We start from the raw sequence: 18,936 nt of genomic DNA on the forward strand, positions 1-18,936 counted from the left end.
GGGTGGTCGGTAACCTAGTCCTATTTCAGCTGATCAGGTGTAAACTTTAAACAGGTATTCGTTGTATTGCATTGAAAAAGCTGTAGCCTAACTGGTTTTGAAAGTTTAGCATGGCATCTTCAAAGAAGTGGAAGCCAGCTTACGACAGTCAGCGAAAATATAATACTGAGTGGGAAAAACAGTTTCCATGGTTGAAAAAAGCACCCACTGGACTTGATGAAGCCTACTGCAAGCTGTGCCATTGCACTTTGAGACCTAAGCACAGTAGTTTGAAAGATCATCAAGAAACAAGCAAGCATAAAAAGCGCCAACCTAAAGAAGGACAGCAGGTGATAAATCCTATCAGAACACCAAGGGCATCAAACATAGTGAGTGATGAGCTGAAAAAAGTAGAACTGCAGTTGGCAGCTGCAATGGCTTGTCACTGCTCCATATCATGCATCGACCATGTAGGAGAAATCATTGTAGAACATGGAAAAGGCAGCATCCTTCATAAGATTAAGCTTCATAGGACAAAGTGTTTAGGGCTTATAAAAAATGTAATTGCTCCTGCATTGAAAGAAGAACTTGCTGAAGATGTTAAAGAGAAGAATTTTTCCCTTCTGGTAGACGAATCTACAGATATATCTGTACAGAAATACTTGTGTGTTTTGGTTCGATTTTTTAGTGATCAAAAAATGGCAATACGTACTGAACTTTTAGGATTGGTCCCTCTTGTAGAAACAACAGCAGAGGCAATATTTCAAGCCATTCAAGGTAAGCTGTCATCTTTTGGATTGGATAGTAAAAAATGCATAGGATTTTCTTGTGATGGTGCATCTGTGATGCTGGGATCTAACAATTCTGTTTGGACCCGTCTGCAGGAAGTGGCACCACATTGTGCATTGATCAAATGCGTGTGTCATTCTGTAGCTTTGTGTGTGCAGCATGCTGTAGAAAAACTTCCTTCCAATATAAGTTTCTTGTTAGCAGAAATACCTAAGTGGTTTGCAAAAAGTTCCATTCGACGAGAGTCATTCAAAGATTTGTTCAATGTAATGAACATCGCTGAAGATGAAAACATCAGAGCAGCTCCACTTCCCTTTCAGAAGTATTCTTCTACAAGATGGCTTGTCAGGGGTAAAGTGATGTTCAACATTCTAGTAAACTGGGATGAATTGCTTGCATACTTCGTGGCTGCTGAGTTCTCTGGTTCTATTCGTGGAGATGCCAGATACAAACTAAGGATGCTTAAGGAAATGCTGCAAGACAAATCAAATTATCTCTACTTTGTGTTCGCAACACCAGTGGTTCAGGAGTTTGAAAAGATCAACTCATTGTTTCAACAAACTCACGCTGATCCAAACTGCCTCTCAAATGCTCTCTCTATACATTATCAGAGTTTATGCGATAGGCTTTTCTATTCCAATGGACATGCAAAAGACATTGAAAATGTGGACTTTGGCATGAAATTTATTGACGAATGTCAAAAAATTGTTCAATCAAATGACACAGAGCGAACTCACAACACTGTTAAAGCAGTTAAGCACAGATGCCAATTGGTGCTGCAAGAAGCAGTTGAGCAGATAAAAAAGAGACTCCCTTCTGCACAAGATGTGTACAAAAATTTGGCAAAGCTTAACCCTCAGGTAATCTTGAGTCAAACCAGTAGAAGTACATTCAGAGATTTGCCATTCTTAAAACTGTTCAATGCTCAGCTACACGTCATTGAAGATGAGTATCGGAAAATCCATCTTGTGGACTGGCAAAATGAAGCAGCTTTTAAAGAAGGCATCCCCAGCAACAGTGAAAAGTTTTGGAGTAGTGTTTTACATCATGCTCATTTCAAAGACCTTGCTAGCTATGCTTTAACATGTCTCTGCATCCCTGTCAGTAATGCAGTAGTAGAGAGGATTTTTTCATTACTTACTGCAGTGAAAACAAAACCACGAAACAAAATGCAGACTGAGCTTTTGGAAGCGATTTTGCGAATACGAACGGACATGCTGCTGAATGGAAAGTGTTGCACAAACTTTGATGCCAGTGCCATAATGATAAGGCATTTCACATCTGATATTGTTTATGGTGAAACTAGCAGTAACGAAATGGCAGAGGCGCTAGCATTCCTAGAATAAGGAGTGTTCATTGTGGAAAGATGTTGGACATAAATGCAATTGATTTCTCTGATTTTGCAGTGTTGAGTCTTTAATGTAGCCTACAAGTAATTGTATTGGGTATAAATATTGTATATACTATTTCATATTGCAATAAGTGATATGCCAATATTAACTCCTTTTGCCACTTCCTCTGCTCACTAGTCACCAGGGTCTCACTGGTGGACGTTAACGGTTTTTTAGTCTACAGGATGATGCTTAGCCTAATGTTATATACATATTTCAATTGTATTGCAATTGTTTCCATACCTATCTGTTTGTATTTTATGGATTGCATTTTTTCTGGAGTTTTACTAAGCAATTCTTCTTTAACAGATAACATGTAGAACAGTAGAAACTGGGTAAGTATTATCTGACTTGTTGTTGAAAGTAAGTGCAAAGACACCACTGATTTCAACAAAGAGAACAGAACCTCAGGTTTGGCCTTTTTTTCTATAATTTGGCCTTTTCTGGAGATGCATTTGGCCTTTTTTGTTTTATCAATCTGGCAACCCTGGTCAGGTCCATTGGAAAAAGTCGGCCAGGAACTGGTTCTACTCATTCCCTTGTGCGAATTTTTATTTTTAAGTGGTTCGCGCAAACCGGTCGTACCCACCACTGTCTTAAAACCTGCAAAAAGCTTATTCAGAAAGCAGTGCAGTATAAAACAAAACACATAGTGTTTGACGTTACAAATCGTATTCGTAGGCAATAACTCATCAACTGACACAGTGTTATTAAAGGCTTTCGTGCGTTATTACTTGGTGTTGAACATAGGCTACATGCATAACATTTAACCAGACAAAATTATAATTTTCCTAAAAAATAGAATGGAACACTGAAAACAAGTTTAACTTTTGCAACACACCGATACAAAACCAACAGTCTACCAAAAACATGTTGGGGAAATTTTTACCAAATGAAATGCCCCAAACTCGATTCCTTAAGATATTTATCCGCTGTGTTACGTTGAAGATCTTGAAATAAATATCGAAGGCTGGCAGGTGGTCAGCAAAATTTTGTCAACACTGGCAATAATTGTACTAATACGGCTGCGAATAAATAATAACTCTGCAAGGTTACAGATACACATTAAAACAAAGGCATAGCTGTTGGTTGCAAAAAGGTGATGACGCTGGAAACGAACTCAGTGGGTCGTTCGCTATGGACCCAATGGCCGCAGTTGGGAATATGCGATATGGTGGATTTCGGAAACAATTTTCTGATCGAAGTGTAGTCGTTTGAACTGAACGTAAAAAATAATTCAATAATTCAAATACAAAGCAGAACCAGATAGCACACACCACAACTTTGGCTACAGCAGAACGTTGATGCATCAAAAGTCTAACCGTGTTTTCAATGAACATTTCCATTACCGTTTCTTCGCAAGATTATAGCAAGCTCTACGCAACACGGCGTAGCGTACACCATACAAATCTAGAAAAATGGTAGCAAGCAAGCTGTTCGTGTACTCGATTGAACTTGTGAATACGTTATACAAGTTATAAATATGTCATTTTTTTCACAAAACAAGTTAATTCCCACACCAATTTACAAAGGGAGGAGATCAATTTTAAAAAGTCAATTTATATCATTTTCTGGATTAGAAACCCGAGGCTTTCATTTGTCTAAGACAAACCCTTAGTTGGTTGGTTAGAGTCTTTATACTCGGACGGACTAAGCCTCTGATATGTTATTCCTGGTAGTTTCGCATATTTGTAGACTTTTGACGCAGGGCCGGTTACCGAGATTCGCAGAATGAAGTTTCCGATTGTTGTTGAAGTGTTGTTGTCCGTGAATTAATCCATTCACTTGGTGCAGTTGAATGGAGAGCAGTACTGAAATGCTCAAGCGCACATTACAAGAGCCGAACCAGCGCCGCTTGATCTTGAGGTGTCTTTGTGTACAAAGTCGGGCGCTTAACCACTGAAATTTGAGCTAACCCTTAAAGATATGCGGTTATAAATACTCTTCTTCGCCACTATAATTAATATCCATGGTTTGCACGCCCGATGCACGGCGCTTCCAAAAATGCACAGCTTTGTTGAAAACAGAAGAAAAAATTATTTTTTCATTTTAAAGCAACCACACGTACGTGATATAGTTGGAATCGCCGCCTCCGATAAATAAAGTGTCCTCGGTGTAGGGCTTTAGATGACCAGAAACGTGGATATGGCGCATATGCTTGATGTGGTCCTCGATTGCGTCCAAATTCACTCTCCATTCGTACTTGTCAGGGAGGTTTTGGACAATATTTGTAAGTAAGAAATTTCGTACCGCATTTTCCTGACAAAACAATAACTCGTGGTCATGCTCGGAGTAGATTGACCAATGTGCTGTTTACGGGTTCAACAAATAACACTATAAAATGAAATTTGAATGTGATATAATCAGAGATATAATCTTTCTAAGCCTGATGAAGAAGAATCTTACAATCAAGTAACTTAATTGAATGACCACAAAATGATGCGACGGATCTGCAACATCAGACCATAAGAGATCCAGTACACCAGCTCAGACACTCTACTTGCTAGGCTGGGCTTGCCAAAGGTCGATAATGTGCTTTGGTTTCACCGTCTCCGCTGGTTTGGAAATGTTGAAAGGAGCAGCGGATGGATACATCATTGCCAAGATGTGCCAGTTCCCAGCATAAAGAAACCTGAACTGGACGTCCCAGAAAGATGTGTTCTGATACAATAAACGATGACAACAAGCGGTGGCAGATGACCAACACTAGACCGTGATGAGCGGAGACTGAGTATGTGTCCTGCCAGACTCCGTCCTACCCCGACTCCGCAAAATGAGATGTAAAACAGGAAGAAGAAGATGTCAAAGATTATCGATAAATATCGCCCAAATAAGAAGGCAAAAATGACATCAATGTATAAAAATTCTTACAGCAAAAACTGCACGTTAGCTGATGTTGAATAGGGAAAGTGGTGAGTGAGCTGTGAGCATATCTACGAACTCACCGGGATATATCGTTGCAGTTGAAAATCTGCACTCCGTCGTGCATCAGACATCGTACGCACATCCTCATTCCAGACGACACTTTGCATTGCTTTTACATAATTTAAGGTTGCTCCAGCTGTAAAAAAGTTATGTCCAATTTGTTTGAGTATAGGACGGATATTGGAAACAATAAAACACATAAATGTCACAACTAATATGCGTAGCTCGGGCGGCAGGCTGCATTCATGTTCTAGAGAATCTAGAATAGGTGAACTATTTTTTGTGTAATTTTGCTGTGGTGTTTCGACGATTGGTAACCTTTAGTTACGCAATTTTTATTGTGAAACCTGCTTCTAAAAAAAATTGTGTACGTGTGATTCTGGAAACTTCTTTGGCTTGTTGACCAGAAGAATGACTTCTTGTGATGTAATATTACCCTAGTCTCTGAAGTTTATGGTCCAAGAAAACCACTTTCATAAAATGCAGAGGTTGCGAGGTTAGCAAAAAATTTCGCTCGCCCAACTCGCTCCATCATGTTGCTAACCTCGCAACTAGTGGCATTCCGTAAATGGATTGAAGGAACATAGTAGCCAACTGGCAAAGTTATTAAAGGGCTACCTAAAAACGAAGATACTGATAGGTGTTAAAACCTCTATAAAAATATCCCTTTGAAATAATAGTAACCATATGATTTGATTGCAGTTATGTTTGTACCGATAGTGGTGTTTAGAGTATTATGGAGTTGTGTATTATGGGGATTAGAAGTTGTAATGAAAAGTATATTGAAGACGATTGTAGAGTTCTAGCCGATATTGAATAGAATAGGTTGTAAAATTGCAAGTTATTTCCAATTGTAAAGTAGCTGTTGCAAGTGATAGTGTATATTTATTTTGAAATCGACGAAGACGTGTGCTGTTCAGAATTTGAATTCTTTATGTGCTGGAAGTGGTGAATCATTCGTCAGTTCAAGAATTTTCATTTATCATCTTACAAGTAGAACTATTCCACCATTTATTTGACTGTTTAACATTTGATATCCCAATAATACGTCATCAATCTTTCCAAAGTCTCTTTCCTGGTAAGAGATAGAAAGAATTGTGACAACAAAGTAGCCATTACTGGTATCAAAATTCATAACAATTGATTTTCCGTCATTAACAAGTCGGGAACAACAAAATGCCAAGGCAGCAACAAGCAATATATCAGCACGCAAATGCAAAGAAAAGGTGGCAAAACCTTACAAGGTTGAAAACATGCATGAATATTTGTTTGGGTGTGAAAACAAGCAAAGAAGGACAGTGAAAACAAGGAAAAAACTTTATAATTAAGACGTTGTAGTTTGAATCGCATATAAGAAATTCAATTTTTCTTGTTCTGATGTTGACGTGTGTGCACTGTGCAGTCGCCTTAGTACGACATAGAAAACAAGCGGACATAGAATAAACCACTATTAAGCAGAAGCCTGCTTCAATGTAGCCCAGTGGCATATGGTGGTTTTCTATGACCATAGTTTAGTTATGGTTTTTTAGTAGCATTAGACGTAATAATCTTTGAAGCGAAATGGATGATGATTAAACATATAAAATTCAGAATACCGGAAAAGTCATAGCCTTCTTAGACAGACTGATATGAAATACAAGAAACCTACCAAAATGAGTGCAAGTGGCGACTGAAGGAGATGAATCAACAACAATTAACTTGTCCAAACGATCCGGCTGAAAGTAAAACATGCATCATTTGGGATTCATTACGATGACAATCTGTGCAAGCAATGAATGAAAAACTGCTTAAGAGACACTAACTTACGCTCATGATTGAAACAAATTGACTACATTTAAAACATGTGGGGAATACCCAAGTATTTCTTTAACTATGGAGTTTTTTTCATTACACATAAATTCTAAATTAAAACACATTCTACATTTAGAATTACCAGTAAGCCTTTCAAAACTTACTTAAAAACTTAAAACATAGCGACCTATATACACAGGCCAACCGGAGGCGGATTTAATTGCTAAAATTACTTGATATCCCTATTCCATTTGAAATAATAAGTTTAAGGACCCAAATGGCCAAAGTGTGATCACTGAATCTCAAATCATTGCAAAAGTCCAAAACGTCTAATTTTACGTTTAAAAACTGACAACAGTGTTGCCAGATGCTTTTTGGATTTCCAGCACACGTGCCAAAATCCAGTCCATCATTTGTACGATAACATTAGCACAGGCGTAGCTCAAAATTACATAAAATAAACACCAGACTAATGGTAACCACTACTCAAAGTTATACTTAGCAATATAACTTATATTATACTAGCAATTTTGGTTATTAACATATCAGCGCCAGTCAAATTTGAAGCTGCACACTGACATGGCCTGTGCAGTGTGCATAAAGGACAGGTTGCCATGACTTTTTAGCTTAGTTTCTGGAGCAACATAGCTCGACTACACAAATATTGCTAACAGAAAATACAATCACATACATATGAGAGAGCAGTTTGCATAGCTACTCTTCCACCCATGCTATGCCCTATAAATACACATCTTTTGACATCTAAGGAATCGAGCAAGGCAACTGCATCGCCAGCCATGTCTTCCAATGTCATGGTGTCACTGTGTGGACTACGTCCATGGTTTCTTGCATCATATGTGATTATCTGTTAAATGCATATTTATATCATTGGCAATGAGGTAAATACAATGATACTTGTGATGGAAAATATAACATTAAACAGAAATTTTAGTACGATATTGTACCAGTACTATAATCAAGCAGTCTATCTGTCTGCTATCTTTCAAAATAATGTCACAAATGAACTTAAAAAATATAAAGCTTCTTACAATGGCATGTTCAGTTTTGATACATTTTACTCAGAATATGAGATTACAGGAATGCAATAGATTAATAAGATGGCTATGAAATTGCATCCAAGTATGTACCATCCTTCCTGTAGCCTCATGCAGTCTTTTTGCAACTGAATTGAAATTCATTTTGTTTCCCATTACTCCATGTGCCATTAGAAGTGGTGACTGAAGATCAGATGTGCCATCAAGAACTTTATATGACACATTTGTGGTTTTCATTCTAAAAAAATAAAAATTGTTTACTATATTTATAAACATATCCAACGCTATACTGTACACTACAGTGTACATCTGTATATGATATACAGTACAGTAACTCTAAAGAAGCAAAAACATTAAATATATATATCATAGGCGCTGACTTTTTAAAAAACCTTGGGGGGCAAGAAAGGTGATGACGTCATAACCATAAGGCTATTTTACTCAATTAAAATAGTAAAATAGCTTACTGTCTTGTTTATATTGACACCTAGGTCGCAAACCGAATTTATTAGAATCGCTGTGAAACGATTAGTTTTAAGCATGCAGTAGGCTACGCCTAGTCGTAAAAATTTTGATAGTGTTACTGTGTTAGCTCATAATTGAAACAGTTGGAAAACAAGCCGATTCATTTCCTTTTCATGCGAGTGAATAACAACGATCAAGACAGTGAAGTTATCGAAATAATACGCAAAAAATCATGATTTCAAGCAGAGTGGAAACCCGCTATCAGTTTTATTACCTCGTTTCGCTCCTTTTGCTAATTACAGTAATTACTTTCAAAGCATTAATATAACGACAAAGTGTTTTCTCTTCTGTAAGTGGGAGTGGCTAGTCTTTTTTTGAATAGTGCAGTTTTCTCATAATTGTTGATGTATGTATATATTGTGAAAATATATACATCAATACAGTGCTTATTGAAGAAAAACACGGATGACAGTTTTGAAAAATGCGTTTTTTTTTAAGCTGTACAGTAGTCAGTATTCACGTAATTGTTCGTTGTGTCGTACAAAGTTTGCTGTTCGATTTCATGTTTGAAGTTACAGAAAAAATAACCTGTGAAATGAGAATAAACATTCAACCTCGCATTCGCTTTTTTGCTACCACGCGATTTGACTTTGAAGTTGCTCCTCACGCGCGGGAAGAAAAGCAGTGTGCGTGCCGTGCGCCAGTAATTCACATTCCAGAAAAAGCCGTGCAATCAGCTGTTTTGCGAGCCAGAACAAGGCTAGGCTGTTTTTCGCTTTCGGAATTCTTAAAGACTGTTTAAATGATCTAAATCTATTTCACGAAATATTTTATCTTTGAAACACCACTTGTAATTAGTCATTTTTGTTGCCCCTCAACTATAAATTTATGGGGGGTGCCGCCCCTCGGCCCCCCCGGAAGTCGGCGCGTATGATATATATAATTTTGAGCCAAACTGTGCTATCTCTGGTGTCTGCATGCGCTGTAGATTATTAAAGTTTTATAATCAAAATTGCATAAGGTTGCTACTTTTTAACACTTCTACTTATAAAAACATGATCTTAGAAAGTAACTAAAAAATAAAATACCAAGCATAATTTAGTGACATATTTATGTGCATTACATAATATGTTTACCCAAAATATAGCCTAGCCTACCTTGTGCAGTTGAGTTGTACAAAGCGTTTTTGCATTTCAGAAAGGTCAGCAATACATTTTCTGCACCGTTTGAAAGTTAGCATGAGCTTCATTTTGAAAAAGGCATACAAACAAACTGAAGGCTATGACTTGGACAGTTCACTAACTGGAACAAAACTTTTATCACTGGTACACAAAGTATAGGCCTAGACTACGTTAATCTAAAATAATAAAAACTTGCACACTATTCTATTAAAAATATAAATTGATTTAGTGTTAAATGCTATATGCAGGCCACATTATAAAGGAAGTCATAAATGTTATCAATAGTTACAACTGACCTACAATATACGGTAGGATTAAGTTCTCTCTGAATATGAAAACTACGATTACTCTGCACCTATCATCTGTGTTTTTTTTGTGATTTTTTTTATAGGCCGACCATATATCAGGGTCTGCTACTATTCGGTGAGTCCGATTTGGTGAGTCCGATTCGGTGAGTTCCTAACCACTAACCCTGAAACGGCAATGATAATTAGGCTACGGTACCCGATAATTTTAAAAAAAAATGAAAAAATCTCCAGTTAAGGGATCGGACTCACCGAATCAGACTCACCGAAACGGGCCATTCCGCATATATCGACGGTCGAAAACAAAAAAGTCGTAAGTGCATTTTTACATTTTGGAGTTTCTTTTTTAAATTTCGTTAATGCTTTTACTTTGAGCATTAATATGTGTAACTATAGTAGTAAAATAGGGGTGCAACCTAGTTCATACCCTGAAAAGATCGAGAGAAAAAATTAAAAAAGCCAAAGTCGCTGATCGCAGTTTCCACAAACATTTTAAAATTTTCCCCCTAAAAAGATCAAGAGAAAAAATAGAAAAAAGCCGAAGTCGCTGATCGGAGTTCCCGTTTTTCCGCAAACATTTTAAAATTTCCAGTAATGATCCAAACAGTTTGTCGAAGTCGCTGATCGCAGTTTCAGCAAACATTTTAAAAGGGTTAGGATTAGGAAAAGACCGAGAAGAAAAAATTAAAAATAGCCGATGTCGTTGATCGGAGTTTCCGCAAACAAACAAACTGAAAAGATCGAGAGAAAAAAATAGAACAAAGCCGAAGTCGCTGATTGCAGTTTCCGCAAACATTTTAAAATTTCCGGTAATGAATTTAAGAGTTTTTGTTGGTTTGCGCAAACTGCGATCAGCAACTTCGGCTTTTTTTAATTTTTTCTTTCGATCTTTTTAGGGTACGAACTGAGGGTACGAACTGTTCAGGGTACGAACTAGGTTGCATCCGTAAAATAGCAGTAGATAGTCCTAAGTGCAAAGGTTTTGAAAATGCAAAAAAGGGAATTTCTCAAAATGTTACTTACAACTTTTTTGTTTTTGATCGTCGATATATTTGTTACCTTTTATGTGCCATTAATTTCCAGTCACTGATACTGTTCCCTACAGAATGCCAAAGGAAGCCTTGGCACGATCACCTTGCGTTTTTTTTTTATGGCTTCCTGGTGCAGTGACTCGTTTGTGTATTGCATGTCAATAAGATAGGCTAATTATAGTATGCTGTGAATTTGCCTGCATTGGTGTTTTTGCGCATTGAAATAACTTTACTAACTTCTGCTTAATTCTGTGCCTGATGATTGTTCTGATAGTCTAAAAGCCTACAAATCATGGCAATGCAAGCCAAGTTTTCAAATTTTGATTTTTATGCTATTAAAAGATAAATATTCCCATCATAACATAAACATATAATATTTATTTTGTAATGCAACCACAACATTAATTCTTAAATAAGCCGAATGCAGATGACGTTATTGCTGATTAGACAAAAGCCAACACCAGTCACTAATCTTTCTTTGCTGCACAAAACAATAAGTTTCGCATTCTAGTTTCTGTAACTTTGTATGCGCAAATTTTAAAACGCTGCTTTGTTTTGAACGTTTAAAAGAAAACGAAACAGGACTATTTTGAAAATTGTAGAACTTGATAAATATGGTACCCGGTCATTTGGTCGACAGGACGTTTGGTCGACAGACATTTGGTCGACAGGACGTTTGGTCGACAGGACGTTTGGTCGACAGGACGTTAGGTCGACAGAACGATTTATTTTAGGGTTAGGGTTAGTTAACTAACCATAACCCTAATCTAACCCTGACTCTAACCCTAACCCAAAAATGAATCGTTCTGTCGACCTAACGTCCTGTCGACCAAATGTCTGTCGACCAAACGACCGTGCACCATAAATATTACGTACCCTCTCTAATGCTAAAGATTCTGATCTCTGATGCTGCAGGGCGTGCAGGCTGCCCAAGTGCCCAAGGTTGCCAGCTCCACTGATGGATAAAATGCCAAACAACTTGTCAAAAAATGCCAAATGACCTAAAAAATGCCAAATAGGCAAAACGCTGCAAAATCGAAGGTTTCTTCATTAATAAGTAATGGATTCGCAGTGATGTACGCTCATACAAAAAATATTGATGCCGTCAGCGTAAACGCAAACGTTCGAAAAACCATACGCCGTATGCGTCAACGTAACTTGTAAAAAAAAGTTGGCTGCGTCAGTGTCAGCGCATACACTAGCGTAAAGTCAGTTTGTTTGCTAGGTGCCAAACATTCACACGGTACAAACCAAACCACTCGAAACAAACAAATTTTATTTTGAATTTCCACGATGAAACACAAGCATCTGAAAGTGTTCATCTGACATTTTGCTGCGTTTTGGTTTCAATATGTCTTTGCACATTGAAAACATTCTTTCAACTGCAGCGCTGGAAGGTACGGTATTGGCGTGTTGTAGCAAAAAAAGATATTAAAAAGTATGCGTAGACGCTATGCGCTAAAAAACCGCAAAAACTTTACGGCGTAGCCTCAAGCGACAACTATCCAAAAAAAAATGTGGCCGCAGGCGTTAGTGTAAACAAAAAGTCTACGCCGCAAGTCTACGGCGTAGAATTTGCGGCGTATACGTACATCTCTGTGGATTCGGTAAAAAATGAATAAAACTGCAACAAAGCTCAGCCTACACTTGCTGCTGTTGCACAATGCACAACCTAGCTATCTTCATTCTTGAGAGTACCGTATTCTTCAGAAACAAGAATTTTGAAAAAAATGCCAAACAGAATTTTTTCATGCCAAACAACATAAAAAATGCCAACCTGGCATCTTTTCTACTGCCTAGCATTTATGTTGAACTTGAAGGTAACAACTAGAACATCACACAACTCAGGCAAAAGAGAGAGAGAGAGAAACCTTTTATTTCGTCTGTTGCGACAATAGTACGGTACAATTATACACAATACAAATAAAATAGTACCATAGCTATCTAAATACCACAACAGACAGGAAGCAGCGAAAGACTATATCAGTCATCGAGTCAGCTGCTTCCCAGTTCTTAATGTGACAAATGTCAAGCATCGGCAAATTACGTTGAAACAAGATAGGCTGATGTTCAGTAATATTAATGAAAGAAAAGAAATCATGTGCTGCTGCGATCCTCAAGTGAAGTCCTGTGGTTTTATTCAAATATAAACTTTATTCCGGGTGACTAAAAATAGGAAAAACTTTTGAAATCAATAAACTCTTGTAGCAAGGGCATTTAAACTTCAGTGCAACCAGAGAAAAATAAAAAAAATAAAACTAATCGGGAAAACTGATGGTTTGCGAAAATGAGAGAACTGAAAGTAGTTACTTTTAGCTTTTAGCGCCAAAAAACTCGAGAGTGCAATGTTTTAATTATTTCGCGATCAGTTTTCTTTTTTCAATTTTCTCTTTCGCCTTAGTTGTGTGATGTTCTAGTTAGTTGTTACCAAACTAACTTGAACCTATGCTTGGACTTGGTGAAAATGACTTGAGAACAACGTTGCCAAATGTTTTTAAAAGTTTTAACCCAGTTGCTAAAGAAAAGCAGCCTACTATAGTGGCTCTGTAGCCTGCTGCTATAAGAGTAACCTAATTGTCACAAATATAACAAATTCACGCTTACTACAATCAAAATTGAAATTTTTTTTGTAAAAGTGGAATGAAACCAAACGCGACTGCTAAATACGTTTTGTCGCCTCTATCCTTTTTTAGACCTTTGCTAAGTTGACGGTTGACGCGTATTGTTTTCGCTGTGATAGTCAGAAATAAAAACAACTGTAGGCCTACTGATTCCTTTATGAAACTTCACAAAAAAAATGTGAACACAAAATTTAAACAGAAGGAAGATCACCCGAGTGAAAATTGCACATCGTGACGACAACGCCATTGACAAAATCATTATAAATAACTGGAAGAATCTCTCAAAACAACGTTTCGTACCAGCACGTCATCATGACTCTCCTGCAAAAAGTTTCTTATCCAATAGAATTTTCGAAACAATTTGCAAGCTCCATGACGAAGTGAAGGCCACGACGTGGCATTGCACGATTGTCGATTAACTATTATAGGCCATGCATGGTTTTGGGTTAAATTTGCACGGAATAGAATAATTAAACAATGGAATGATTTTTTAAAGCAACAGTTTTTTTTTTCAGCTACCTAATTTTCCAAAATTGCAGTTTTATTTCTTCATAAGCCTTCAACTTCATAATTTAAAAAAAATAAAATAAATTTATTTTGTTTCATTAGCTCCACATATATAAACAAACAAGCAGAGTAAATGAAAAGTAAACACAATTCATTGTAAGTTATCCTACACCTATTGTTGGTTAGATTATGGCACAATTAGGATCACAGTTCACAGCGAAAGACCGTAGCCTAAGTGGTCATCTAGTCCAGGGGTCCCAAACTACCGGGTTGCGAAATGGTTGCTACCGGATCGCGAGAACACTCAATTAAAATGGCGGTCAAGCGTGTGAGTGGGTTGAAAGCAGGCCTATATATCCTTGGCCATAAAATGAATCTTTTCTTTTAGCTATTGTAGGCTACATCTATAAAAGAAGCAGTGACGAATCCAGGGAGGGGCAGGAGGCAAGTCACCTGCTCCCCAAAAATAGTTTTAAAAAAACGTAAATTTTCAAAACTTTTGCAAAAAATTTGGCTCGCCCGGCTCGCTCCATCATGTTGCTAATTTCGCAACTAGTGGCATTCCGTAAATGGATTGAAGGAACATAATAGTAGCCAACTGGCAAAGTTTTTAAAGGGCCACTTAAAAACGAAGATACTGATAGGTGTTAAAACCTCTATAAAAATAAGAGTTAGAGAGAAAATAAGACTTACTTTTTAATAAAACAAGAGATATCAAACTTCGTTTTTCTTATGGCCGGTCCGCGAAGCTATTTTCATTTTAAAACCGGTGAGCGATAGAAAAAAGGTTGGGGGCTGCGGATCTACTGTATAGTCAGCCACAATGCCACAACAATAAGTCGAATTACACATTCATACACACAGGTGTGCGCGCAGAGGCAGCAGGCAGTGGCGCCGGCAGGGGGGGGCAGGCGGGGCAGCTGCCCCCCCAATGTTTTGGGCATCATCTTTTTAATTTTTTTTTTTTTATTAATACATATTAATATTATTTTTTTAATATTTGGATCCCAACCTCAAGTAAGTCAACTCAAGTTGCAAGGGGGGGGGGGGGGAGGGGATGGGGAGGTAAAAGCTCTCTCTTTAAAAAAAAGTATGAAAAACCTTGATGACTAAATTGTACAGTAGATAAAAAGATTTTCTACAGAAGCAAAGATAAAGACTTTTTAAAGTTTTAACTAACGTCACATTGAAGTAGAAAAATAACAACCTGTTAAATTTTTGATACCTCACACTCCCATGACTTCTTCCGCGCCCATTTTGGCATTAGTTGCTTGCAGTGATTCTTTCACTTAAACAAAACGTTTTGTTTCAGCAGTTTTGAGTTGTTCGATTCTTAAGTTGTAAAGGAGACTCAATTTCTCCAATATTTATCATTTATGTTTCTTCTTTAATCTCAGCAGAGTATAAAACTTGTAAAAGTTTTTCATCTATACGACGTCATGAATGAAATTATATCTCAAATCGGCGTAATGACGTGACATCATCTAAACATTTTACCGAATAATAAATTAACAAATTCGATCGTCAAAAGTGGTTTGGTGGTGGTAAATATTACGTAATGAAAAAAATGTGATAAGGTTGGAAGACATTACGTCATGTATTTTCAATAGAAATATGAAGTTTGAAATTTATTCTTTTGTTCATAGTCGTAATCCTCCTTCAAAGCGGTATTACAAAGAACAATTTTCGATAAAGGGGCATCAAGAATATGTCGACATGACTTTTAAGGTTTACGTCAGCTCCGGAGATCAGTAAAATATAAGGTTCTCATTATCGTGATTGTAAACCGCGGGAAATTTTTTCTCTAAAAAGCAGATTCCCGGGAAGCTAAACATTTTTTCCAGCCCTGGCAGAAAACAAGAGAAAATAAATAATATACCACTGTCTTGCACCAGTGGCGTAGCCAAGGGAGGGGGGTTCGGGGGTTTCAACCTTTCAAATTGAATTTACGGATGTTAATACATTGTTTACAAGAAAAGTTTTAGCCTATGATGTAATTTCTCGTCAAACTGTGCAAGGATGCAAGCCATCTGCAACTGCTGAGATCCCTTGTTCGATCTAGATTAACATCTAAACAGCTATTCGTTATACAAAACTTGAATATATCAGAAATAGCCTAAAGCAGGGGTTCTTAAACTTTTTTTAACGCGGACCCCTTAAAAAAAAAATTGATTTGCGTGGACCCCCTTTGGGGCCTAGTCCGAGAAACTTTTTTTGATCAGCATGAATTGGACATAACGCAATAAAATTAAAGTGAATTGATAACAAAATTTATGTTTGAAATAGCGAATGCAGATTGTTTTTCAATATCTTCGATTTAATTTCAGCAATGTGAAGGATGCTGCTGTTAGTTTTCAACAAGAATATGAAATTGTGACTTCGTCTTTGATAGGGCAACACGCATGTCATCCTTTGCATCCAACCGATTTCGATTCCTTGTTTTGATAGTTACCAAGGATGAAAATTGTGACTCACATAAATAGCCTATATAGTCCCAAAGAGATTATACATAGCAGCCATGACACTCTTTACCAAAAGAAGATATGCTTGCGTCAACGCACTCCAAAAATCGCCAATACTTTTCGAATTGAAGGACATTCTTAATGATTCCATTGCCCTTAGTTCAATGAACTCATCTTTTGCAAGGTCCTCCTCATCCTGATAGATTCCAGTTCAACGAGGAAAGAGTAAAGTATCCAAACTATCCATGCTGTATTTTTAATATCCTCTGCGGCTGAGCAGTGGCCTCACAAAGTGTTTTGCAAAGCTTCCAAATGACTGCACATGTCTGTGTGCAGAGAAGATGGTAGAGCATTATAAACTGCAGTTCCATTTTGAAGCATCAATTCTTCCGACGTTGAGAAATAAGAATAGTTGTTAGTCTCCAATGTCCTTTTTCACAGAGATAACTTGTCCTGAAAAGCTTTAAGTTTTTCAGAAGCATCCATAGTTGTAACGGCAGGGCCTTGAATCGAACGATTTATCTCATTCATATGAGTAAAAACATCCGCCAAGTAAGCTAACCCTTGAATAAACTCTTCACTGTTAAACTGCTTTGAGAGTTCAATATTTTTGTCTCTTAGAAAAAAAGAAACTTCCATTCGAAGTTCAAATAAGTGCTTCAAAACTTGTCCCCTTGACAGCCAGCGAGCTTCTATATTATAGAGGAGAACTTCATGTTCCGCTCCCATTTCTTGACATAACCTCTTGAATATTCGATGGTTCAAAGCCCAAGCTCTGATAAAATTAACGTTTTTCACACTACCCGACAAAATTTCTTTCAAATTTGTTGGGAGAGTTTTCGATTCTAATGCATGGCGATGTAAAAAGCAATGAGTAACGATGACCTGAGGAAAATCATCAGCGTTATTTGAACTTAATCTCTTTTCTTTTGAAAAATTTATTCTATTGTTGAAATTATACACTAAGATTTCCATTGAGCTTTCATGGACCCCCTAAAACTAGTCCGCGGACCCCTTGGGGGTTCACGGACCCCAGTTTAAGAACCCCTGGCCTAAAGTAACTTCATTGTCTCAAAGCTTTTTGTTTGACACTCATCAAGATGTATGACCTCTATGACGTTACATTTTCTAAACTTTGAGTTGACTTTAGAGCATAAAAGTTAGTGACTTACCGGAATAAGATCGTTTTTTGAATCAACCAAGGAAAAATTGATAAATAATAAAACTGTAATAATCTCGCAAAAAAAGCAATCAACCTATGTCTCTAAAACAAAGTTTGCCTAAATTTAAACCAAACTGCATTAAAAAAGCGAGTTTTGCCAATACCAAACATTCAAATATCTCAGTCTGGAATTAGCAACAAGAAAACATAGAGACTTAGCTTTATTTCCGAAAAATGCCGAAGAAAACATGATCTTATCCTTTTGCTATGCCACCGGACAGCACCATTTTACAGAAATATTCATACCCACAATTTTGTTGAAAATGCTCTCAGAATGCACCAAACTGAAAGTAATTTTTCAAAATTTTCTGGGGGAGGCCCCCCCAGACCCCCCGCCGCTAAGTGTCGCCTTCGGCGAACACGCCATCGGGCTTCGCCCGCCGGCTGTCAACACCCCCCCTTTCAAAATTTTTGACTATGCTACTGTCTTGCACTGTCAATATTTTGCCCCCCCAATGTTGAAGGTCTGGCGGCGCCACTGGCAGCAGGCAACTACTTCAATAAACAAAAAGGGTTTGGCTGATGACATTAAAGAAAACAACTGTTGTTAGTTTGAATCTCCACCCTCAGACTGAGAAACCCGATGATATTTATTCAAACCAGCTACCAAGATTAAATCAACGATCAATTTGTGATTGTGTGCTAGAATAGGCCTACAGCGTTCGCCAAAGTTTTACTAAAATACATCCAGAAAAAAAAAACGTATATGGAGGTGGAATAAAACCTAAATAGAATGATTTGGTACAGCTGTAGATGACAGAAAAGAAGAACGATGATATTGAGAAAGGTGGTCCTTTGCATTAAGCTTGGTGTGCATGTAGACCTATAGCCTATCCATTTAGCCTAAGAGTTGGTTTTTGACATTTTTTTTAAAGCGATGAAAAAGTAAACCTTTTGTGTGGTGTAAAATGTCACTCCACACTTGCAGTGTTTTTTTACCAAAGTTGGTCCCGTCTTGTAGGCTATTGTATTGATGCAGCTTACGTCATCAAGCTTAACAAAGTAGCCAAACAAGTTGGCAATAAGTTGTTTTCATATTTAAACATGAAGTGTGCATATACCAGCTTTGCAAGCTCATATACTTTCAATACTTGAAATTTGTTGTAGTCCTACAAGTAGGAGATCCGAGGTCGAGGTTTTCCTTTCACTAACAAGCTTCCTCGAACAAATTTGTTTTGAATTACCTCCACCTTGTGTAGACTATAGTAGGCT

At 37.4% G+C, this 18,936-nt stretch overlaps 1 protein-coding gene across 1 annotated transcript; it reads right to left on the minus strand.

The window, feature by feature from the left end:
* Positions 1-2,654: 2,654 nt before the first annotated feature.
* Positions 2,655-9,779, minus strand: LOC145780829 (sn-1-specific diacylglycerol lipase ABHD11-like). Its single transcript, XM_082592473.1, has 7 exons — positions 9,553-9,779; positions 8,024-8,168; positions 7,567-7,740; positions 6,733-6,799; positions 5,105-5,220; positions 4,228-4,418; positions 2,655-3,378 (listed from the first exon to the last, which is right to left on the minus strand). Exons 1-7 carry the CDS (start codon positions 9,642-9,644, stop codon positions 3,225-3,227), a joined length of 939 nt encoding a protein of 312 aa, XP_082448599.1. The 5' UTR covers positions 9,645-9,779; the 3' UTR covers positions 2,655-3,224.
* Between the last annotated feature and the right edge of the window lie 9,157 nt (positions 9,780-18,936).

Source organism: Aplidium turbinatum, chromosome 12 (genome assembly GCF_918807975.1).
Source record: "Aplidium turbinatum chromosome 12, kaAplTurb1.1, whole genome shotgun sequence".
Taxonomy (NCBI): Eukaryota; Metazoa; Chordata; class Ascidiacea; order Aplousobranchia; family Polyclinidae; genus Aplidium; species Aplidium turbinatum.